At 40.1% G+C, this 26539-nt stretch overlaps 1 protein-coding gene across 1 annotated transcript in view; it reads right to left on the reverse strand.

The window, feature by feature from the left end:
* The window catches only part of rbfox1 (RNA binding fox-1 homolog 1), a 71492-nt gene extending 47107 nt beyond the window's left edge, over nt 1–24385 (reverse strand). The window contains exons 1-7 of the mRNA XM_034539869.1: nt 24086–24385; nt 19130–19276; nt 18901–18954; nt 16684–16776; nt 12844–12904; nt 7492–7545; nt 4122–4254 (exon numbers count right to left, since the gene is read on the reverse strand). Of these exons, the coding sequence (XP_034395760.1) occupies nt 4122–4254; nt 7492–7545; nt 12844–12904; nt 16684–16776; nt 18901–18954; nt 19130–19276; nt 24086–24385 (842 nt within the window). The remainder of the gene's footprint in view (nt 1–4121; nt 4255–7491; nt 7546–12843; nt 12905–16683; nt 16777–18900; nt 18955–19129; nt 19277–24085) is intronic.
* Between the last annotated feature and the right edge of the window lie 2154 nt (nt 24386–26539).

Raw genomic sequence — 26539 nt, forward strand, 5'->3', positions numbered from 1 at the left:
CAGTTATCCAGAGCACACGGGTGATGTTATGAACCCAAACATAAGGGCGTTTGATGTTCTGACGTTTGTGATGTCCATAACAAGTATAAAGCAGAAATAGTGGTTATTTCTTCCATGGTGGATGGAGTAAATTATAACTGTTTCCACGGAGTAAAGCCACGCCCCCTCTAAGGCGCAAATGAATGAGCCTCGTGGGGAGGTGAGAGGGGAGATGCGCTCATGTGATTGGTTGAAAATGACGGCGACAGCTGATTGGCTACAGATAGGTCTATGTTGAAAAAAACGCATTTGCGAATCCAGCCACGGCAGGGCAGTCTCAAAAATCCCACACACAAATGTGGAGCGATCCACAAACAAATGCAGTGCTATCGACAAAGAAATACATAGAAATCCACAAACAAATAGAAAAATCCACATAGAAAGGCAGAAATATATTTGGGATTTTTCTTTTACATTTATATAAATCAGAATTTATTTATGTGTGCATTGGAATGTATTTGTGAATCTAATTTATTTGTAAACCCTTCTGTGTCCATTTGTAAGTCAACTATATTTATGAATTGTTCTGTGCGGATTTGTGAATCTTTGATTGCATTCGCCTCGATGGACTGGCGGCCTGTCCAGGGTGTCCCCTGCCTTCGCCCTATGTCAGCTGGGATAGGCTCCAGCGCCCCCGCGACCCTAATGAGGATAAGCGGTATTGAAAATGGATGGATGGATGGAGACTAATCTGACCCCATATTAAAACGCTGTACAAATAAAATGTATGATTATTATTATTATTATTAACGTCAAATCCTGGGATGTATCCTTAGATATAATACTTTACATGAACAAAGCATGACTAATGTCGTCTTTCCACCGCGTGGTACGGCTCTGCTCGACTAAACTCTGCTCACTGCAGATAGTAGACTCAGTTAAGCCGGGGTTCTCGACTGATTTCCATAGCAACGCCATGTTAAACTGATAAGACATTGTTCGGGTGGAACCCATGACTTAGGTGGTACCAAGAAGTACCAGATGTTATATTCACAATGTTTGCTAATGGAAAAAGAAAATAACCGGTCTAATGTGTAATGAACTGAAATGAACTGAACCGGTCGGCTGAAGTCATTACTGTGTGTGTTTCTCCATTATTGTATCCTGATCTTCAGAATCCCTTGTCTAATAATATTAAATAACTTGATGACCATTAGTGCTGATATTAATGTGCAGTGTATGCAGGTTTGTGTGTGTATATGAGAGAGAAAGCATTCCACTTCTGGCCTCCAATAAAAAGAGCAGGACGCTGCTCTCAGCCCTGCAGTATAAAAGAGTTCCATTTAACACAAAGACCAAGCTTCCGAATTCACCAGCCAATAGCCTGCTTTCGCTCAGTTGTGCTATCTCTGATAATCAATAACTTCTTAAATGTCAAGGAGGCCCAGAGAGCAGGTTCACTAATTAAAACCTATTCTGTGGGACTGCAGCACAGCTGCATGACTATATTGACTCATAGTTACTCTAGACTGTCATGTCAGGCCGCCTTAACACACACACACAGCAAACATCGCTTCCTAGCTGTCACAGCTCTTCCCCACTCGAGACAGTTTTAATAAAAATACATCACGGTCCAGATTAATAATTCATCATTTGCTGGGGCAATTAAGCGGTGCTGCAGCGTTAATGAAAGTACAATCTGTAGCACATATCTCTTTATCAAGACCCTGCTCGATTATTCACCCAAACACCTATCGTGCTCATCCTATGTGACGCTTCCTCACAGTGACAGCATTGTTGTGGGGGACGGTATTATTTATCCCTCCAGCCTTTTGCAGAAGCACATGCACATCTGCTTTAATCTACCTGTGTTCGAAGGAGGGTGTTTTGTATTGGCTTATTTCCACTTCATAAACCAATAAATAATGAACCATATATTCTCAGAAAGCAGCCTTCATTTGAAGTATTCTCATATTGGAGACAGGCCTTTATTTCCAAGTCACCCCTTTTTATGAGCAACGTTCATATTTTACTAAGAAGCTGTTCTAAGAATTGAATATAATAATTTGAATTTGTTGTTGATGCTGTACGATATTAATACAAAACTTGCCTTTCATTCAGTATAATCAGGCAACAAGTGAAGCTTCTTAAAACCTTTTAAGCCCCATGGCGCCCACTTGGGCGCCGATTTACACATTATAGTTAGACTATGTAAAACCTTACAATAAACATGAGCAAATATATTGATGTTATAACTTGGGCTACAAGAATCAGTAAGCCATTTCCACACAACTCAAACACCAACTGAAAGAATTATGAAAATATCATAGCTCGGTGCTATCAGAAAAAGCCAGATAGCAAAAAGCAACTCCACACAGATTCTAAATATCTTTTCAGAATCCTTCTGCACCAAAGCATCACCGAGATATGAGCCAAAGAACACAGCAACATGAATCGATTTAGCGCTTACAGTCACAAATGTTGATTATCTTTGGCTATCATTTTTCTTCTTCTAATCAACAAAGACTGCTATATTTGGATGTATTGAACACCATAAGTAATATACAAGTGAAATATATGGTTTGGTACATGAGAAAATTCAAATTGTCCAAATGCCCATTTTGCCTAATTTATCTGTACTAAAACTTCTCTAACTTTGTTCTGCTTTACTTTTTCAAAGTCAAACTTTGCAGAGAGACTGGTCACATATTGTGCTATGATCTTTGCTGTGCTGTTTCTGTGCATCTTTCCAAGAGATAATCATCCTGAAAGTGCTTTTCTTTCTAGGCAAACCTGGAAATTCAACTTTTGCATCTTTATTTACTCTTAACCAGTAACAAATATAATAATATGTACACATCTGAACTAAAGCACACATGGTTTTCCTTTATTATCACACCAACATTATTTAAATAGCCTTTGTGGTTGCAGAGATACACCCTTTTTAGTTTGGGTATGTTATTTCGAGCAGAAACCTAGAAAATGGCTCGGGGCTTAAAAGTAAAGCCAATATGCCATAAACTAAATAACAGGCACACTTTAACTTAACAAGGTTCATAGGGCCATCTTAATATATAAACATATATATGAGTATATGAAAAAAGTGTGAAATGTGAAAATAGAGTCGACAAGCCAGAATTGTAAAAGACAAAAAAACTAAACTAAATACTGCAAAAAAATGTTTTATTTACGCTTGGCTGAGGTGCAAACAAATGGGGTATTGATAAAACAAAATGTGACAAAGTGCAATGGATGCAGACTTTGTGAATTAATAATGCACGTGACTTAAATGTCACTCAAGATGAAAACAAGAGCTGAGAACATGAGTTGTGCTTGGAGTGATTATGATACCTCATCCTTCCTCACATTATTACATAAAACTAACATAAATGTCATATTTGCATCATGTTCCATAAATGAAGGTTTGACTGGAGCTCTTTTAAGTAAATATTCCTGTTGTGCCCTCTCTTTCTAAAATATCTCTAATAATCACAATAGTAAATCACATTTATTTGAGCAATATTCTGAAAATCAACACCCCATTTGACTTCTGACTTGTGTGATCAGAAAACAACATGTTTCCCCATTCTTAAATAGAGTCCCATCCAGCCTCCTTAGTGTCCATTTGCTTGTCATCAAGAGCACAATAAATTAAAAAGAAGCAACAGAATAATGACAAAGATCTGAGTGCCCACAATATACAGCTATACTTGGCTGGTCTCCAGAGCATTCAGCCACGGAGGATCAGCCAGAGCTGCTGCTGGGTCTGGAAGATGCTTAGTGTACTTTGCTTTTTTTATTTATTTTGTTAGGCAACTGGGTAAACCCCAAGAGTGGTCACAAAGTGGAACATCTCCCACCATGAACACAGCCTCTCTCAATGACACCACAGTACAAGGCCAAATTGACTATAATGTCCCATGAGTGCGTGCAGAGGCACATGTCTTGGAGCATGCCAGTTGGCTGAATTATCATGCTGTGGAAGTGGGGGAGTGTGTTATCGCTGTGAGGCGATGCTGATATGCACTGCTCCGCTGACTGAGCTCAGAGATTCAGGACTTGCCATTGGATTAAGGGGCAAGAGAAGGAGAGGCCAAAGAGGAAGAAATGACAACAGGACCAGAGCAATAATGAATGCTCACCCTCCATAAGCTGGAATGTGCTGAGGCGGGGCCGCCGCCCTGAAAGTGTTGTACACGGCCCGTCCTCGACCTCTTAGGTGGGCTCCTCTATATGCTGCTGCTGCACTGGCTGTTGGGTAGGGAAAACCTGGTACTGGAGACATAGAACAGAAAACAAATGATGCCCACTCCTCGTAAGGCAGGTTGTTTTAATCACCGCATTGTAGAGCACAAAGAGCTGTACGCCTGCAGTGGTGACTTTTAATCTGAATTATGTAGAACAAGTGGAAAGTGTTCTCCTATTTCCAGTTGTGTAAAAAAGAATAGGAAGACATGGTTTAAAGAGAGTGGCAGTGGAGTGGAGCTATTGCAGTGGTATTGTTATTAACTTATCATTAATCTTAATTGAGGCCAACTGACTCAAAGCTTAATTTCAGAGCGGGGGTGAGTGAAGGTTGAGAAGGAGATCTAGGTGCCATATTCAACCCTAATTATACATCTCTTCAAAAAAGAGATCTAATAAAAATGCTAATAGAAACAGTGAATCATTCATTACCTGAAGAAAAATGGGAGGTTTGAGCCAAAGGACAAGAGTTTGTCAAAGAGAGACAAGGAGAGGAGTGAGGCTGGTAATTGTTCCTATTCATCTTCTGTCACCTTGATTCTAGGAGCGAGTGGCCTGGCTACCCTGAAAGTCACACTGATGACTGTTCCACCGCTGCACCACTCTGCTCTTCACATGGCCTCCATGAAAAGGAGTGGTTGGAATATGCAAATAGAGGACTCTTACGAATTTAAGAATACTGAGCAATACTGCTGAACTCATTGACCATGTTTACGAATTACTAATCTGTCTGCTACTTCAGCACCAGGATTCATTCTGATATTACAGAGCCATGGTCTGGGTCATAGATTCTAACTGTCAGATAAGGGATCAATGAGTCAGGCAGACTAGACTAACATATTCAGACCCGGCACTTCTTCTAAATGCCTACTGACTACAGCATTTTATCAAGTTGTAAAAAAGAATGAATATTTGAGTTGATGCCAGAGCTCGGGGACAACTCCAAGTCATGTCTTCAGTTTGATTGTACAAGTTTCTTCCTGGCGCTTTACAGCAGCCCACTGCTCCTAATGCTTGGTATGGGTTAAAAGCTGAGCTACAATTTCATATTTGTGCCTGAATGTATGTTACCAAATTTCGAGTCAAAGTAAACTGGGTTTGTAGTTCTTCCTTTAGCCATCTCCTATCATTCCTCACACAACTACTTTTGTCTCTTTTCACAAACAAGTTACATAAACCGTTTTCTTTTTAAACTAAATGTAGGGTGTTGAAACTATATGATATGATGATTTTCTCCAACATGGTCCACTATGTATGCCTTTGAGAGACTGTGCACCATCATCAGCATATGGTTCCATCCTGCCTCCTCTGTGCTGCCTTCAGATGTGTCTTTTCAAAACTTCATGCTTGGACTTCACTCCACATCTGCACACTAAAATCACCTGTTCATGTTTTCTGACCAAAAAGAGTTAATGATTATCTAACTTTGTACGAGACTACTACTGTTCACATCCCTTCTCAGCCCAAGTTAGTTTCCCAACTCTAACTAGAACATAATTTGACTACTAGTATTGGTTTGTACCATGTCTGTGTGCGAAATTCCACACTAACAGGCTATCTAGTACACTAAAACAGAACGTGAGAGGTTTGTGTGTGTCTGCAACCTTCGTATGAAACCAATAGTACGTGAATTGCATAATATAGGGGGGGATAAAGATCAGGACTGTCTGTGCTGACGTTGCGAGTTCGTGCCATGATGTCCGTGGACTTTCCGCCCTGTGTCTTCACTGAACTTTCCCTCGTGTCTTTGCTGACTTTTTGTGTGGAGTATTTTCTTGGATTTTTTTGTGTAGATTATTTTCTGTTCGACCTTCCAGTGGATTACCTTTTCTCCCTTCCCCTGGAGAAGAAGAGTTTTTGGTTTTGTTGGGTTTGATGTTCGATCACCCGTGGACTAAGGGGACACTTTGAGTTTTTTGTGTTTCTTTTCCCAGCGACTTGTTGTGCTCAATAAACTACGCCGTGTGTTCGGCTAGAACTAAACCTTCCTGTTGTCGTGCGCTTGGGGTCAGAGACAAACCATAACAGACAACATTCAAAACAGGATTAGTTCAGACTTTATGTTCTCACAAATGAGCGTTTGGTCACATGAGATTAGCACTTTTCAACTAGCAAGTAGGCACTCAGGAAGTGAAATGGTAATTACAGTTTACATAATTCCACTTCATAAACCAATAAAATAAAAAATAAAATAAAATTCTGTTTAGTCACACAAAAGAATGTTGAACAAACGTAGACGTTGAGTATGTAATACATTGTAAGCAGCCAATAGCAGCCAATAGCAGCCAATAGCAGCGGTTAGCCACGGTATGAACTCCTATTCCTCTTGATTCGACTCTTTTTCAGGAGAAGGGTTTATAAAAGTTAGCAAACAAAATCTTTTAGTTTAGTTTTCATCCTGAGACGTTTGACAAAGTGCTTCGCTATTATAATTTGGTGAGTCCTCAACACTGCCTCTGCTCTGCTATCAACACATCACAATGAATTAACCAACAGGTCCTGGCCTCCATTCTGAATGGCTGCAATCATAACCTATTAATAGCACAAGAAGCAGAAGAAGCCTGAAAAGCTTGTAGACTCATCAAACGTGCACATCCATGCAAAACACTCACACACACACACACACACACGCACGCACACAAACATACACACAGACACACACACACAGGCACACACAGACACATGCCCCAATGGCATTTTGGGAACTGGAAAGGTGAAACAAAGGTAAATCAATAGAAAGCCATTTTGTAATTAAAAAAATGTGAGGGTGAATTAGGCAAACGACTGTCTGGAGAAATTGAAAATATTGATTTTAATTTACAAAATATATTTCACACCTTTTAATGTCCTTGCAGAAATGGACAATTCAATTTCCTTCTCTCTTGTCCTTTGCCTTCCTTCACTCCTCCTCTCCTCTGCCACATTCTTTTATCTGTCTCTCTTCCCCTTAACACAAAACCCAGGTATTGTTCACCTTAATGGCCATGGTTAATGACAGGGTGGGGGTGGGCCGTCTGTAAGGGCTGGGGGAGGTGAACGCAGGGATGGCCCAAGATTGAAGATGACATCTGGGTGGCAGTGGGGGTTGCAGAATGTGCATTTGTTTTGCAGCTGCGATGTCAGTCTGTATTTGCGTCTGTGCATGTCAGCATAGTTCTCAAAATATAAACACTAATTTACTGGCTGTATGTTGCATGGAAGGAAAACAGAGGAGGGAGATAACGACAAAAGAGATGGTGACAGTTTGAGAAGGGCATGTCCTCCTACCTGCATAGAATTCTGGGCTGTAGACAGCACTGACCACTGGATTTAACTTCCAGCCTGAAACAAAGACAGACAGCAAGACAAAGAAACAGACAGAGAGGAATAGACAGAGCACGGAGCAGTGGTTTAGTCTGCGTAGTTTACATGAACCTGTAGGTTCTGACTGAACTTAAATCAACCTGGGAATGTATTAACATCTTTAGAACACAGTTAGTCACATGAATATTGAGTCAAATGACTAAGCTGTTTTACTTTGGATTTCATATCGTCTTGACATGTCAGTTGCCAAAACGTCTTATATTGTCTGATTACATTGATTTACTGTACAGCTCATTTTCAATTGCTGATGTTTGCCTGAATTACATTTTCTTTGAGACTGAACAAACATGTATATGGAACATATCTGGATCATTTCGAATTCATCATAACATATATATCTCAAAACACTTGGTTAAAGGGGTACTGTGACTCAGGCTACAATCCCACAAGGTTATGTGGGACTGGAGATCCAGGCGGAATAACTTTAAAGGAGCAGTGTGTAGGATTAACGGGGATTAATTGGCAGAAATTAAATATAATTCATAACTATGTTTTCAACAGTGTAGAATCACCTAAATACTAAGAATCGTTGGGTTTTCGTTACCTAGAATGAGCCGCATAGATCTACATATTGAGCGGGTCAAGGAGTCTGCCATGTTGCACTACCGTGTTTCTACAACAGCCGAAAAAGGAATAACCTCAAACGGAGAGAGAGACGTTCACATTTTTACTTTACCTGAAAGCCATAGTTGTTTTCCGAAAAGCTTGCAAAGTGAGGAGTAAGCGTTGGGGTATTCAGTTGGATGAAATAAAATGTGCAACACCATTAGATTAGATCACTAAATCTTAAACACTGCTCCTTTAAAATTGCATTCTCTCAACTGACCACCAGGGGGCGATTACTCTGGTTGTATAGAAGTCTCTGAGTAAATGACTACTTCTCTCTTGATTCATTCCCTCAGTAAACATTGTAAACAAGAGTTTATGGACTCAATCTCAAGTTTCAAGTCTTCTTCAATACAGCATGATGTTCATTTAGTAAATTATGGTAATTTAGAGTCAAACAGACCATAAAGCAGATGGGGCTACAAAGGGATTGACAGGTCTCTCCCACAGCGTTTTCCTTGTTTTCATCTTACAACTTTAATCCTTTCACATTGTGTTTTCACTTCATGAAAAAGTATTGTAACATTTAGGTTGCCTAACCCTGACATGCAGCGTTCAGTCATACTTAGCTCCAACCCCTCGTGCAATGTTAAAAGGTAAAGGGACTTGCATTTTTACAGCCCCTTTCTAGTCTTACGACCACTCAAAGTGCTGTACACCAAATGCCATTTACCAAGAAACACACACTGGTAAACTGATGGCAGTGTAACACCTCGTCAAGTTCCATGAGTTGTGTTTTCACATGTCATGTCATTTTTGGGTTTCCTGTTTTATATTGTATTTCACCTTGTTTGCCGAAACGGACTGCTTGCCTGTGTACCGAACCTCTGCTAGTAAAGAATGTTTTTTTGGAGCTGTCTTGAGTCTTGTTTTTAAGTCCTTGCCTCAGTGGTGAGTTTGGCCTTAACAGGAAGAGCACTAATGGCACAACAATCAGAAGCAGTATGCGGTTCAGTGTCTTGCCCAAGGACACTTCGGCATGGACTGCAGGAGCCCTGGTTTGTCACTTCTAGTTCCAAATAAACTAAGATGCCAAACTCAAGGCCTCACAACCATGGTCCACAAACCAATGGGTTGTGTGGCAGTGACTCGTCCACTTCTGATATACCATCTATGGATTGTACTTACAAAGAGCCGTGCTTTGAGCTAAATGTTAATGGATGATCCGATAGCTGTTGAGACACTCAAAACCATAAATGTGAACCTCATTGTGGCGCTAGTATCACCAAAGTTATTAGGATACATCGATTAGAGACCATGGATGCCTGTGTATAATTTCATAGCAATATGTCCAGTAGAAGATGAGACTTTTTCATTCAGACTAAAGTAGTTGACTGACATTGTCACAGCCTTATCATGCCTAAAACCCCTTCACTTCCCACAATACAACACAATGACATCTTTTGTTAGATCTTCCTTGCCTGGTAAATGAGCAGCTGTTTCCTCTGCTCCCCTCCTCATCTTCTTATCATGTGCTGCATGAACATTGTTGTGTGTCATTCAGCCTGGACTACCTGACTGAATTCTGTCTCCACTTCATAATCCAGTCAGACATAGTTATTCACTTTACCAATGCGTGTTGCCTTGTGGCCATTTCTCTGTCATTATGTATCTGATTCTGGCACAGAAAGATGATGTTGCTGTCAATTAGCACAACACTAGAACTATTTGAATTACAGAAGAAATCTGGGTAATCACAGATGTATTTTGAATGTCAGAGATACAGGTTTCCAAAAACTGGATGAAGTATTTGATGTTATTCCTCCTGGTTTCTCAAACATATTAGCATTTTATTATTACAATCTGTATGTTCTGTATGTATTGTGTGCATAGTAAAATTGTCTTATTGTGGTTTTATTAGGGTCCGAGCGACTGACAAAGTCAGTCCGAGAGGACCCTATTGAGTTTCTTAGGGTTCTTATTATTATTCCGCTTTTTATTTTAGAACATTGGGCGCAATTTGGGAGTATTTGCGAGCGACGAAAACCGCTCAAATTTGGCAAGCTTGTCAGGCTTGGTGAAAATAGACGTATGATCAGGGAGTCAAATTTTTGCAATTCATAGTTGCTCTCTAGCGCCCCCTCAAATTTTGACCGGCGACGCACCTCACCCAGAATGTCCGATTGACTTGGTCTGCCTACTTAGATTTTCCGCCATTTTGAATTTTGTGAAAAACACATAATTGACTTTCTTAACTACATGCTTGGTCAAAATCAACCAAACCTGATATCAATCAAATTATTGAAGCCAGATGACGTAGAATATGTGAACCGTTTTTTTATATCTCATTGTGGTAAGGATCTATGGATCAATGAACATCTCAGGGGCGTGTCTTGTTTTTCAATGCTCATAGCGTCAACACTATTGGGACTAATCACTTTGAAACATTTTTCCTAAGTGTGCATGTTATGCCTTAACTTGCAAAAAAAAATCTTGTGCGATTTGAACACTAATAATAATTCGCTGAAGTTGCCCGTTTTTCGCGTTTTTTCTCTCGTTTTTGCCACTTTTTGCCAGTATACATTTAACGTTATCTCCCACAAAAAAAATCCGATCAACTTCAATCTTCTTTCCAGGATGATCAGAAGACCTTGAGCATGATTATTCTGCAAACAAACGTCGCTTTCACCCACTCTCACCTGTCGTTAAAATAATTCCAATAAAATCCCACTTTCTGTTTTTTGTTATGCTATAGACTGTTGCTTTAACTAAACCAATCTTTCCAAAAATAATCATGCATGATGCCAGTCAAGCCCTGAACACATTAAGAAATTGTGAAGAAACTTTCGAAATTGTCATTGGAACACCTACTAAAAAAATAAAATGACAAGTTTTAGACACTAATATTTTCTAGCTATACGAGTTCCGATCAAATCTTTGCAGCAAACTAGTGGCGCAATGTGATAAACACCTCTCTTGAGTTTGGGAGTTGTTTGTTCAAATCCAGGCCAGGGCAAAATTTTTTCGTCACTTTTTTTTTTACCTTTAATTTACATGACATGGTCTAGACTTCACGTAGAGACACGTGATGCATGTATATGTTCACATTCTCAAAGCGCCCCCTACTGGCCAAAACAAATGAGCCTAAAATGCATCAGATTCACATGTAATTTACACAACGTGGTCTAACACTTCACGTAGAGACACATGGTGCATGTATTTGTTCACATTCTCAAAGTGCCACCTAATGGCTCAACTGGACTAATCAGCCCCAAACTTGTTGTGCTTAATACAAGTCAGGGCCTGAGGATATCGACAAGCCTAATTTCAGTCATAGTCAAAGCAGCACCCGCTGGCTCAACTGGACTTGCTCGAATCTGCCCCAAACTTGTCGTGCTTGTTACATGTCTCGGCCTGAGGATATCGACAAGCATAATTTCAGTCATAGTCAAAGCAGCACCCGCTGGCTCAACTGGACTTGCTCTAATCTGCCCCAAACTTGTCATGCTTGTTACATGTCACGGCATGAGGATATCGACAAGTCTAATTTCACTCGCAGTCGACCCACCTACTGGCTCAACTAGACTTGCTCGAATCTGCACCAAACTCGTCGTGCTTGTTATAAGTTGCGGTCTGAGGATATCGACAAGCTTATTTTCACTCGCAGTTAACGCGCCACCTACTGGCGAAAGAATATCGGGGTTACGCGACAAACGGTAAAACGTACGACCGGCGGCCCCGCCAGCGCCCCCGACCGGCACCCCCGACCGGCACCCCCGACCGGCACCCCCGACCGGCGCGGGTGAGCGAGTACCCGTTCATTGCTGCTCGCAGCTTTAACTCTGTTTATGTTCCGTGTTTTTATGTTTGGATGCTACTTTGCTGCTAAGATAATTTCCTGTTTTAGTTCAATAAAGATATGATCCAAAATAAACTGTAATAAAGAGGGCTGAAACCAGGCTATGGTAAATTAAAATACAGGCTTTAAAATGTTCAGCAAACTTTGTGTGATGCCACAGATGTAAAATCCATCTTTTAGGTCAGGTTGAATGGGGATTATGAGATAAACATACTGGAAAGATCTGTGAGCTGTAGCTCATTAATATTGTTATTACCATTATTATTGCCATATTCATATAGCTTTAGTTTTTTCCTAGCGCTTATTGTCTGGTGTAAAACAAGCTTCGTCCATATTCGTAGGTGTCTTGCCAATTGCATCAGAACTTTTCTTTATTTAGATATTATGCTTTATGGTGGGCTGGCTGTGTTTATGATGATGTGCAATGTTTGGCCTACACCAAAATTTGCTTTCAATGTTCTTACAGCTGACAAGAGTTTGTCATGTGTCCTCTCAAAACTGTAGCTGACATGTCATGTTAATTTCTTTTTTTCTTTATTAAGAGCTGCTATATATTTGCCACTCTCCCATACAGCTGTGACTGGTGAAGCAGGTCTAGGTGTGTGTATACCACAATCAACTGAAACCCCTTGACTACACATGGATGATCTCCACTTAACTGATTTGTGGGTGCATCCTATTGAAGAGGGTAGCATATATTTTGTAATTAACACAGTTTTTTTTCTGATGATCAGTGTCAAGAATGCCCCGTTAAATCACCTTGATTTAATGTTTGCATAACAATAAAACATGAAAATGTACAACTTGGGGAAGAGATTTCATCGTCATTCTACACATTGATGTGTCCTTACCATTTGCATATGGGTTGACAGTCTTCTTGTTTGTCATTACTCGGGCTGTTGCATTGTTGACCTGCAGTAAATGAAGAGAGCTCCATGAGTTGTGAAACTTTTACATTAGTAGTAACTTGTTAGAGTGAATCTGCATGCATAGTTCCCGAATGTTGTAAAAAAAGAAAGCAGAACACTGTCTCACGGCAAACACCCATGTCATTTGTGTGTTTTCAGAAAAGCATTCAGAAACATTTAAAAACACAACCAAGACAAATACGTTTTCTTTCTCATTTGCATATTTTCTATCCTCTGACTTTTCCCTGCATGCTCTCCCCAATTATAGTGACATTTCAATAACATACAGAAAACAGAAGAGAAACAACAGATGCACATGGCAAAATGATGTTTTGTAAATGTATAGATGCATGCGGTGGTGGTTGGGAGGCGGGAGGAGGAGAAAAAACAGTCAAAAGAAATGTCATTGGGGAAGGGGAGAAGATAATATGTTGCAACATTCAGTCAACCTTATAATGTGACAAAAGCAACACAAAGCATTCACACTCAGACAACAGTCTCACTAATTCATTGCAATAATCATTATTAATATAAAAACAGAAGATTGATGTACTAAAATAAACCAACCAAGTCAATCAATCAACCAATCAAATCATTCCAAATTCAAACAACAGCTGACAGGGTAAATCAAAATTAGGGTGCATTGTCTTCCAAAGTAAAATAAAATAAATTAATAAATGGTTTTCCAACAATCTCAGATAGATGTGCAAACGAATTCAAATCTCAGTCAGTATCGTTCGCACACGCAGCTAGAGGAGAACACTTAGTGAATGGACACGCACGCTGACACGCAAGAAAAATATGTATGTCAATATACAGCATCAACTCAACCACAATTCAAAAATAAATGTCACGTGAGTTTTAGCGTTGCAAACGTTCCAAAGAGAGAGGAATAGAGAGAGAGGAAATGCTGGCAGAATGGCTTGTTCGCCCACACTTACCATTCCCAAACCTCTTGGCCCCGCAAACTTGTTTGTGTACTGTTACCGTTGTAACTGTGTTGGATGGGGCCCTAAACAAGCTACCATTGGAAGGATGGTGGGGGAGGAGGGGATGAGAAAGGAATAAGCAGCATCTTACTCAGCTGGCCAAGAACACTTTGCAATCATTCCACTGCACAAATGCTCCGTCAGCTATCTCTTTACAAGCAATGAGCTGGTTTCTTAAAGCATAACTCCGAACAGTTTGTCTGGACAAGCTGACTTCATCCATCATACAGATTTATTTGGTGACATAAATCAGTGTAACATCCAGTTAATGGTATCAATTGAGTGTGAGTTTTAATTAAGACAGACCATAAAAAGCTCTCTCATTGCAGACAGTTGAGCTGGTGGATGGCGGCTGAGGGCAGTTCATTTTGATGAGATTACATAAAATGACCACACTTCCTTGATCCAGAAGAATTATTTTGTTATTGCAAATTAAAGGGCACAAGGCAGAGTAAGGCTTTGTGGTTTTGTATCTAAGATTCTTAGTGTGGCTGCTGGAGCAATAACAATCATGAAAGAAAGTTGGAAGACTTCTCCTCGCTCACTTCAAAACATGGGGTCCTGCAATGGGGCTTTGACGGAATATCTACCCCTAGTATGAGCATGTGGGCTGTATCTTTCTCATCTCGGGTAAACAGTTTAACTTGGATATCATTTTGCAGTACTTCAATGTGAAAGATGAAATAATTGTCGCCGTGGTAAGTTTCCACATGGTTCCTGTATAGGCCCACATGGCTATTTGTTGCCTTAAAACGGCTGATGACAAAGCAGTTTAAATAAATTGGATTACCTGTGTCTGGGGATAACCTTGTCATTGCATGTAGTATAGAGGGCTCCCGGCTCAAATTATAGACGTGGTGTCGACCTATGAAGTGTAGGGTGTAGGGTATACGTATCTAGCAGGGACTGCTGGTTGTATGATTGATTCTGCTTGAGATTACTGCTTCCCAATGATCCCCTATATGTGCCAAACAGTGTTGGAAAGTGTGGTGGAATCTGCAATTTGTTAGGTTAATAAATATGGCTGGAGCCAAAAATATCACATGTTCTTGATAACAAGGGAATGTAAAATGAAAAGTGAAAAATGGAACTAATGGATTGCTGCTGCATCTGTAAATCCAGACACTGTACCATACTATCATGGTGAAAAGGAAGCTTAGCCTGAAGGCCAAGTTCACTCAATCTACATCCCAAGACTCACCAATGGTCATTCATTTTAGGTAATGACCAAAAGTTTCCCTTGCAGGGTGGCCGGGCTCACCCTTAGACATAAAGTGGGAATGTCAGCAGGGATTTGGAACAGGAACAGCTTCTCTGTCGCATCAGGAACTAGTTGAGGTGGTTTGGGGTTTTGATTAGGATTTCTCCTGGCCTTCCTTCTTTCATGTGTAGGTGATCTGGGGAGGTCCACTGGAAGGAGACCCTGGTAAAGACCTAGAACACGCTGGAGGGATTACATATCCCATCTGGACCCTCCAGGAAGAGCTGGAAGAAGGGGCATCTGGACCACCAGATAAGCGATTGAAAGAGGCTGGATGGATGGATGGAGGAGACTTGCTGTGGTTTTAGGGTATTCTAACCATTGTCAGGCACACCCATAGAGATACATGATATTATATCTGTAGATACAACAGATGTAGACATTGCCTGGTTTTAAGTATTGGCAATGGAAGATTGCAACTGCAATAACTCTGCTTCCTCCCCGGAGTCTTTGTGACTTCACGTCTCATAGGGTACATGGGACCTGGAGGTGTCTGATGCCTGGTGAGCCAGCCTCCTGCTTTGGCCCTGCTGATCGCCCCGCTCCCCTTTCTCTCTACCTCCCTTATGTTTCATGGATTGTGGAGGTCCATTCATACATTGGGATATTCATTGAATGTGTTTATGTAACTCTGTAATGCTGTTCATGCTGTACGCATGACATATATTGTTTCTGTCCATCTGGGGAGAGGGATCCTCCTCTGTTGCTCTCCTGAAGGTTTCTTCCCTTTTTTCCCTGTGAAACGTTATTTTTGGGGAGTTTTTCCTGATCCGATGTGAAGTCCTGGGACAGGGATGTCGTATGTGTACAGATTGTAAAGCCCTCTGAGGCAAATTTGTAATTTGTGATATTGGGCTATACAAAATAAACTGAATTGAATTGAAAATGATAAATGGTAAGAGTGATGCTTCAAGGCTGTTGGTGTCTAGCTGTTGTTCCACAACACAATGCAATAATGCTATTGTCAGGCTACTGGATCAGGTTAGTTTTGAGCTTTGAATTGTACTTTTCAAGTGTCTCAAAATTCCTAAATACCTTTTCTGGCCATGGAACGATTTGAGTTATTTTTCCGGGGGAAAACTCTTTCCTTTCCTTGTTGTTATACAATTTTTATTTTTAACGTTTATGGCCAAACTCCAAAGCAATTTTTGCACCTCCCAAATATGTATATCTGTAATGCTGGGTAGTATGGATTTTCACTTTTAAACCTTGGAAAGGCCAAATGCTTTGACAGTACAACATAAAATAAAAACAGGAAAAAGCTGCAACAAAGTAAACAAACAAAACAATCGAAGTCTTTCACAACAATTAGTACTACTATTATGGGGACATTGATTGGTGTTTAGATTAATGACACTGCACAAGGAAAGGGAAATGATGAGGCTTTGATGTCTTTACAGTTTAATGTCATGAGAAAGATGGAAAAATGGGATGTGGCGAAGGACAGTCAAACGCTCACGCACAACCACAAATACACAACCACGGACACAAAGAGGAAAGGAGGGCAGGAAGAATGTATTTTAGAACATGCACCTCTATTTTACGGCCTTCTACCACGGTGCCGTGTAATTTCTCTCTGGCCCTGTCGGCGTCCACGCTATGCTCGAACGTTACGAACCCAAAACCCTGCATGCAGGACGGAAAGAGGCAAGAACAACATGCACATTATTTTTTACACATCATACTCAACATTACAGTGAACAATGGCTTGCATCAGTACCAGCAAAGTAGATGACACAATATTCTGCTTCTACGTCAGTATCCTATGTTAATAAATATCCAATAATATGACATATTAGTTTGGAAAAGAGAGGGAAGTAACCCTTCACAAAGCCCTGTCCCCTTGGTTACTGTTACTGTGCCTGTCAAGCTTCCCTTTCTCGGATGGCACATGTTCAGTTGCACTGCAGGACTGCATTTACTCAAATGGACTACATGGTTTCACAGACAATTCTGTTCATACCGCACCAGGTGCTTTCTTAGCCAGATTTCAGACAGATGTAGACACAATCGGGCTTCTCAGTCTTGGTCAGTGAACAATGATTTTGCTCTTTTTGAAATTGGAACCTGTTGTTCTGCAATGTGCACTACAGGGCTAAGTTCATGATAGCATGCTAAAAGACTTTGACCAAAGCTGTATGTTCCAGGCAAAACATCAAGTGTTCCTCGGGTTTTGGGGATTACATAATCGGCAGCTCGACAGAGCTCCTAAAATTACTCTGTACTCTCATAAGGCAGAATCCAGAACCAGCTCCCATGCAGTGGATGTTCTAGTCCTGAACCGGGGTTTTGCTCAAATGACCTGTAACCTTACAACATAATTTAACTATGTAATTATGTCTGGGCAATTATTACTAACGTTGGTAGTAAGCTAGTTTGCCAGACATGCTAATGTTAGTGGCTAATGTTAGACCAGACAAACATTTTTTCTATTCCTTGTATTTTTACTCTTTAGTTTTTTAGTTTTAAAAGGTGGATAAAAGAAACCACCCTATAAGTATTGCTCTGCGAGAGCCCCATGACCACAGCTGATTCAGAAAGGCAAAGCTGGACAGGCCTGTCTCCCCTTGTTGTGGTTGCTAAGCAATGATAGGACCATTGCTGTTTGGGGGAAGGGTTTTTACTGGATGCCCATTTTAATTCATATAGAACATCAGTTAACTAAAGTGAATTAAAGTGTTTCATGTGAACAATGAAAATAATTACAATAATGCTTGTAAGATATTTTATTCACAACTGTTATTTATTGAAATGAAAGCCTCACACTATTTTCTCGCATTCATTACAGACACTGTCCCAGTAAAGTCAGGTCTTGAAGGTTAATAGCATGTCTTAATAATAAATGCCTGCTTTTATAGCAGGGGTTTATGACAGTTGCCTACAATGTAGTTAGACGTAAATCATCTACTGCAAAATTCCCATAGTGCAAGGTAGTAACACAAATCCATTCCTCTGATTAAATCATAAAAGATAAGATTACATTTTTATATACATATTAAAAGGACATAACTTCTTGGCAATAACAGAACAAAGAATACTGTCTAATCCAAAAGAAAAGCACATCAGCCAAAACTACTGTAAGAACACAAAAACGGCAAATAATCACATTTTTTTAAATCTCAAAGGAATTTCAGGAATTCAAAGGGAACTTTGTCTTTGATAGACAATAGTCTAGCTCAGCATAAAAATATGATGTTGTTTTAAGAAGCCTATTTTAATATACAAGTACTCATCAGCCAAAGTTTGCTGGCTTGTACAGAGTTCAGATTCTGCCCTTCAGCCCTGTGCAGTCCAGATGTCCAAAAGTGTGTTTGCTTTGCCCAGTACATCTTTAAGACATGATTTGTTGCTATGACGTTGCTATCCTGGTTACCATAAATGATCGAGAATATTCTATATGTTAGAAATGTTATTGTGTTCCCAAAATAAATTTAGTTTTTTGAACCATTTAAAATTCAGTCTATTCATCAAAAGTATATTTTCAGAGAAGGGAAAGTCTGCAGCAGGACAAGGCCGGTTGGTTATCACTGATGCTGGTGTATGATATAACTTATAATAATAATATAAATATAAATTACAGTGATGTCTGTACAGCTTTTTTGAAATGTAATCCCCTGAGCCTAGCTGAGCTGGTTATGTCATTCCTTTAATTTAAACTTGTGAGTTGATTCATTCTTTTCAACCAGAAACAGTTACTACAAATGTAAAATATATATTAATAACATTTAGAAACACTGAAGCACCATGTACCTTAGAACCGCGCTCGTTGAAGATGATTTCCACATCTAAGATTTTGCCAAATTGCTGTAAAGACAAATAAAAGAATAAACACTCAGTGATTGTTTTTTCTCTTTATCAATCAACTGAAAATTAAAACCCAGACATTTTTACTTTTTGTTGATCCAAATGTCGTGTCAAAAAAACTCCTGGGGCGTTTCAAATTTCAGAAAGGTCATATACTGTGGGATATTGTACTTACACCAAACATTTGCCTGAGGTCTGGGTCTCTAAACCTGAAGGGGATGTTGGAGACATGAAGTCTCTTGGGTTGGGTCTTGCTGTCTGTGCTTTCAGATACCGTCTGTGTTGCTGGCTGACTGTCCGTCTGGGCAGCATCATCTGTCTGCTGGAAAACAGAATAAAGTACACTGAAACAAAGCAATTTTCCAAAACCTGCAATTGAACTTCAATCATGTAAAGATGGTGGTTGACCTCCAATGCCATTCATTTGTCTTTTAACTTCCTGTCATTGGGAATGTGACCCATTTTGTAGATGGACATCTACTGCCTGTGATCACCTTTACCTACATTTGATATCTGAATATCTAAATCAGTTTGATTACCTAAAGTGCAGCTTGCAGGACAGAGCTTAAAGTATGAAGTATAACATACCATCTCATCCAGAATTCATAGAACCATACTCCTATTCTAGTCGAAGATTATTCAATGCATTCTATGAATATGTGTGAAGAAAACATATTTTTAAAAAGGTCTGTTTAGTTTCTCTTTCACAACAGATTAGTTCTCACAATAATTACTCATGTTATTGGGAGAACGCAGTATCAGACCTCATGTCAGTTATAAATGGTGCATTAGACAAAAAATAAATTTGAACTGGAAAGAGTTAAATATGCAAACACAGGCATAATAGATGCTCATGCCACTTATAAAGAGTACCAGCAGCAGGCCGTATTTGTCCTTTACCTCTCAGTGTGAGTGAGATCAATGGCTGTTAAACACAGGGGAGGACTTCACAGCTTCCTTTTACATGACAAGAGTGTTTGTTACAACAGCTGTTGGTGTGTACCTTAGCTGGCTTGGAACCTCTATTTATGAACAAGTCTTGTTCAAAAATTAATAAACCCCACATATGACTATCAAGGGGATACTACACCAAATTGTCACCCTGAGGCCGGACTCCTCACGAAGCAGCAGAGCATTGATCACACACACACACACACACACACACAGCGAGCAGGCTCAGGTGAATGAGAGGAAACGTGTGTGTGTGTGTGTGTGTATATGTGTGTGTGTGTGTGTGTCTTCCTCCCACTCTCATGAGAAAGTGAGTGGAAGAAAGTAGAATAAAATGCAAATTTGAAGGAAGATAACTTCTCTCGCTGGCAGTGTACTTCACATGAAATGAAATCTGGCATGTTCACAGAGTGACGGGTGCAAGACACACAGAATAAAAATTACAGAGACAGATAGGGATAATATATTGGATAAAATGCAATTTAATACAAAATATCCCAAACTGGCCTCATGAATACCATTTGTATGGAAGCGACACCTGTCTGTTTCTAGTGGTTGTGTTTTCATGGATCTTAGTAATAATGTGTAACATACTAAAATCATAGTCCTACCTGAAAAACAATGGCTTCCATTTCTCCTTTCTCTTTATTCTGCTCACCAACAGATCCAGGCTTCAAGCCAGCTAAAAATACAGCCTCTGTCTATGTGTGTGTAATTGTGTGGGTGTGTGAGCTTGAAAAGAAGCAGCATAAGGCCAGCAGACTGTATGTCTTCCATGAAACGCCTAGGTATGTACCGGCACATATGGAAAGGAGAGTACACACACACACAGCAGCAATTGCCATCTGTGTAGAGCTCCTTATCGGTGGCGGCATCCACCTACACTCACAGTGAGGAAGTACAACAAACAAACAAAAAAACAGACAGTGATACAAAGCATCTCATCTCATCCCTTCTGGCATCATAAACTGATATGTGAGGCCAGGCCAGGCTGAAGAGACTGTGGCTTCAGACATATGGGATATATAAAACAGAGATGATTTCTTACATTGGGTTTTAGAGAAATTAATACCTGCACCAAACATGGCAAATTATTCATTATTTCAGTCTGGACCAAAGTCCCATCCCTCAGCCTATGCACTAGTGGGGCTAAAGTAGTAGTAGCAGCTCTGTGGAGCCATGTATTCCTATATACCACAGTAGCAGTTGTGGTGGTAGTAGTAGTAGTAGTAATACCAGCTCTGTGGAGCCGTGTCTTCCTATAGACCTCAGTACTAGTAGTAGTAGTAGCAGCTATGTGGAGCTGTGTATTCCTAAAGACCTCAGTACTACTAGTAGTAGTACTAGTAGTAGTAGCAATGTGGGGCCATGTATTCCTATAGACCACAGTAGTAGTAGTAGTATACAAATTTAAATGTTGATTAAATGACTCCGAAAATGTAATTATAAAAGTCTTAACTGAGCCAACACAGAGTGATACAAGGTATTTTTCCCGTTTCTGGAAACATTGGAACAAGTGTTTGTATATTTTTTAAAACCACAAGTGACTTTTTAACTGGAGTAATTGTACCTATGTCCCTGTATTGTATTGTATTTTATATATTGTTGTTGTATTTGTGTGGTGGAGCAGTGAGTCTGGAATAAAAGAAGAAAAAAAAATATATATATATATATATATATATATATATATATATATATATATATATAGTAGTCACAGCTCTGTGGAGCCGTGTATTCCCGTAGACCTCAGTAGTAATGACTTAATGAACTTCTTCAATGATAAGATTCTAACTATTAGAGAGAAGATTAATAATCTCTTGCCCTCAATCAGTACTGATATATCCTTGAATAGAGAGCCTTGGAAACAGCTGTAAACCCTGATATATATTTAGATGGCTTTTCTCCCATCAACCAGTTGGCAACACAGCATGCCTTAAGTACATCAAAACCTGGATGACCTGCAACTTCCTGAAGTAAACGCAGACAAAACTGAAGTTATTGTACTAAGTCTTCAGACTTCTGTTGATCCAGACCACTGCAACACGTGTACTGACAAAAAACAAGAAAGCTTCTTTGCACTGGCTCCACGTAACATCTAGAATATCGTTAGAAATCCTTCTCAATACCAACATTATCATATCTTAAAGAGCTCACAGTACCATATTACCACACTAAAACACAACACTCCCAGAATGCCATATCAGTCAGGTGGGCAGACACCCTCAACACATTTAAGAGTAGACTTAAGACTTATCTTTTTGATAACTCTTATAGTTAGGGCAGGTTCAGGTTTATAGTTAGAACTAGCTCTGGCTTGCCTTGGACCCTAAATATAGACTGCTTGGAGACTTCCAAAGATACAATGAGTTCCTCTCTCCTCCGCTTCCATTTTATCTATCTGCATTCATGGCCTTTACTAACATTGCTTGTTCCAAAGAGTCTTTTTTGTTGTGCAGGATCCTGCTTGATGTCGTGGGCCTGCCTGTGACACACACTGCTATTTTTATTATCATTATTAGGTACATTTCTATTAATGCTACTATTACTGCCGTTATTATCATTAACATTGTTTTATATCCACTGCTGCTGTTATTTATATTATATGTTGTTTATATCATTGTTTCCACTGTTATTTGTGCAACTATTGCTATACCTACTGTCATATGTACCATTGTTTATGGATCGACTATGTTGTAATACTGTTATGTTCTTATGTACACATGCCATCCATTGCTCTTCTGTCCATCCTGGTAGAAGGATCCCTCCTCAGTTCCTCTTACTTGTTTCTTTTTTTTCTTTTAGGGAGGGCTTTTCTCAATTAGAGGGTCCAAGGACAAAGGATGTTGTGTGTTGACCAGATTGTAATGCCCTTTGAGACAAATATGTAATACATGATATTGGGCTGTACAAATACAATTGAAGTGAATTGAATGCAACATTATGTATACACCTTCAGTCAAGTCTTACACCCCTAAACCACAGGTTGTGGTCCAAGCTTACATTCCTAAACCCCCTTTCAGCCAATGAAAATGTATAACTGACAGACAACGAGATTCTGGAACTTCTGGTGGTAAGGGCCGATGCTGAAATTGTAAGACAAATTCACAAGACTCATTGTTCATGACCAAGTTACAAACTGGCAACATGACCACACTGCAATCCGTGTCATGCTCTGCCTCTAGCACAGTCTTACCAGGTGCAACCCTTCAACTAAATCAAACCAAAGTATTTCCAGTAGGTGAGAATGAGTCTGACGAGGGGACACTCTCCTGTCCTGTGCAACATGTGTGCATGGGAAAAAGTTCATATGAGAACAGTCTTTTACCATTGTAACCCACCGCAATTAATATCTTAAAAGTGTGCTGGCCATTTGTAGGAACCAGATTTCTCCTAGCTTTCCAGAGCCTGACGTTTGGGAAATTGTACTTACAAAACCCACAGATAGAAGAGGAGATGGATATGTGTTTCCAGCACAGTGACATGTTTAAGTGTTGCATGAAGACTGGAAGAAGGGCGAAACGCTTACAAAAAGCTGTACTTGTAGTTATAGTCGTAGTTTTATGTTGAATGTTGGAACTCATGAAGGAAATATGTTATACTCAGACATTGTAGAAAAAAAGAAACTCTAGTTAAGTATAGTATAATAGTATACTGTTTAGTGGATTTATTTAAACTGGTAACCTTACCACGAGGACCGGACTTACTGAGCTACTAGGTGAAGTTACTGCATCCATGACTACCACTACTACCAGCCCAACCCTTCCTTTTTTTGCCCGCCTTGTAAGATGTCTTCTATAGGGTGACCTGTGATGGGGTCCAGACAGGATGGGAGGGAAGGGCTGATAGAGAGCACAGGTTACTTTAAGTATGGTAATGGTTTTGTTAACCTCCGCTTTAATGGGGACTGCTTTTGCTTTCTATTTTATTTGAAAAATAGTGTACACATATCATATTGCTCCAAACTGCTCCAAAACCACACTGTTTCTTGTATGTTTTATATTTCTCTGTCGTATGTTACAATATATGTATATATATATATATATATATATATATATATATATATATAGCTCAGGTTGTTTGAAATTAATATTAATTAAAAGCATGGTATAGTACAGAAACAATAAACTATGTAACCCAGCGTTTGCCAACTTAAACACCAGCTTCTCCCATGATGCCTTACTGTGGCTGTGCCGGTGACCGTCTGACTGCCGCACTCTGACCCAATCTGCTCACTGTGGCTCTGTGAGGACTGGTACATGTTGAGTGGATGCTCACTGACGGAGGCCTGGACACCGGTGTAGTCCTGTGGTGCTGCTGGGTGCTGGTGTGGATGTGGGTGGGGGTGTGGATGTTGATGAGGGTGTGAAGCTGTGAACTCAGCTGGAATGCTGTTCTGGGGTGGGGGGGCAAACTGGGCTGATGGGTAAGCCTGGGCCATGGATGGGTCTGGGGGTGCCGGTGTGTCCTGGTTACCCTGCATGGACAAAGAGATTCATTTTTTTAATTGGAGGACCATTTCAGCATTCCATCATTCTAGATTGTGTTCACTTCCTGCACTCTGGAATGTTTTGAACAAATTCTATTCTATTGTTTTTTGCCATGCAAGGCTGGTTAGGGCACTTGGAACGTTTGGACAGATCACCATATTTCCAGACATTTGTGATAAAGGATGAATCCCAGTGATCTTGGTGATCCACTGACTACTGGATGGATTGCCATGAGATTATGTATCCTAATTACTTTGGTGATCTTCTAGCGCAGTGGTTCTCAAATGGGGGTGTGTGTGTACACCTGGGGGTACATGAAGGCACTCCATTAAAAAATCCTTTAAAAATAGTAAATATTCAATGACATATGAGTGTACGTTCATAAACTGAAACACATGACAGCGATGTGTATTACATCTTTTTTTCAACCAAAAAAAAGCTTTCTGCTTTCTGCTGGCAAATATATTTTTACTTGGCTGAAAAAAATATTTCTCAGGGGTACATCTCTGAAAAAAGTTTGAGAACCACTGCTGTAGTGCAATCATCAGGTCAAGATTACTTACAAGATTCTACTTACAAGATTCACTACTTTGAATTATGACTAAAGACATGCACAAATAACTGTTTAGTGATAGCATGGTGACATGCTAAACTAAGATGAACTTCAGAAGGTGAATCCGTTTGTTTTCTGAATCCTAAATGTTTTCAAACTTCTGAGCAGATTCTCCCCTCCAGGAGCCTGGTGGGTGAGGGAGGTTATCAGCGAGATTCCGCCCACCTGGACTGGCTGAAGGCTCTAAACTGGTGACCAAGTCATTCTCTCCATCTGGCTGCCACCCTGTCTGCTTTTGTAATATTTAGATAATTTGACTAATTTCCCTTAGTTTTCAAAACAAATATTTCCCCTCCTTTGCCCAGCCTTGAGCCAGGTTCTGATGTATTGCGTTTAGTTAGTGTTGCTACTTCCTGTGACAAAGGGGCGTTGTTACCTTGCTTGTAGGCATTTAGGGCTTTGATCAAAATTGCAGACTCTACCTACTTTGTCTTTTTGTGGTATTAGTCAATTGTGCATTTCTTATTTAAGGTTACTAGAGTTTGCTCTCATTAAGTTTTGTGACAGTGAAAGCAGGGAGAGCTATATCTTTGACATACACACATATATAAAAAATGCAATGCAACCCGATGTTGTAAGCACATTCCACTATAGATGGATATAGCTACAATACCATATATTTACAAAAACAAATAATCTACGATATAGAATATTAGTTAAATGTAACTCAAAACAGTATTGTTGTATTCAGTGCCATCTATCCAATGAATCACTGTCTGCACACACACAGGTCTACTCCATGTAGAGGAAACACATGAGAGCTGCACTGTCTGATAGGAGCCAGTTCATCCATCATTGAGTGAGCGGGGTTATCCACATGTGTTCTCTGTATGTACTTGGCATACAGAGGCAAACACTCAACTTGTCCCAGATCATTAACATGACGACATGCGAGTGTACAATACATTGTCACAGTTCAGCTTCCATTCTCTCCTGCCATTCTATCTCTCACTCACCTAATCAGCCATGTAGTGCACCGGTTAGTCACAGCCACTTCATCAGCTCATTCACTCTCACTTACCCACTCTGCTGCACCCACTCCCTTTAATAATAATAATAATAATAATAATAATACATTCTATTTATATAGTGCTTTTCAAAATTCTCAGACACTTTACTAACATTAAACACATCATAAAAAGAGCTATACACTAAAAACTTAGAACACACATCGGTCACATATTAAAAGCAGTTCTGAAAATGTGGGTTTTTAATTTGAGATTTATGAAAAGTTCAGTGCAGTCTCGGATGTGTTGGTGAGTGTTCCAGAGGGAGGGGGCAGCTATGGAGAAGGCTCTGTCACCACATGTCCGGTGCTTGTTCCTGGGTGGAATGTAGCCGACGGGATGGAGTGTGATGGTGGAGCAGGTCTGTGAGGTAGGAGGGGGCCCGATGGAGTGTGGTGGTGGAGCAGGTCTGTGAGGTAGGAGAGGGCCCGATGGAGTGTGGTTGTGGAGCAGGTTGGTGAGGTAGGAGGCGGCCCGATGGAGTGTGGTGGTGGAGCAGGTCTGTGAGGTAGGAGGGGGCCCGATGG

The sequence above is a fragment of the Cyclopterus lumpus genome, chromosome 8, assembly GCF_009769545.1.
Source record: "Cyclopterus lumpus isolate fCycLum1 chromosome 8, fCycLum1.pri, whole genome shotgun sequence".
Taxonomy (NCBI): Eukaryota; Metazoa; Chordata; class Actinopteri; order Perciformes; family Cyclopteridae; genus Cyclopterus; species Cyclopterus lumpus.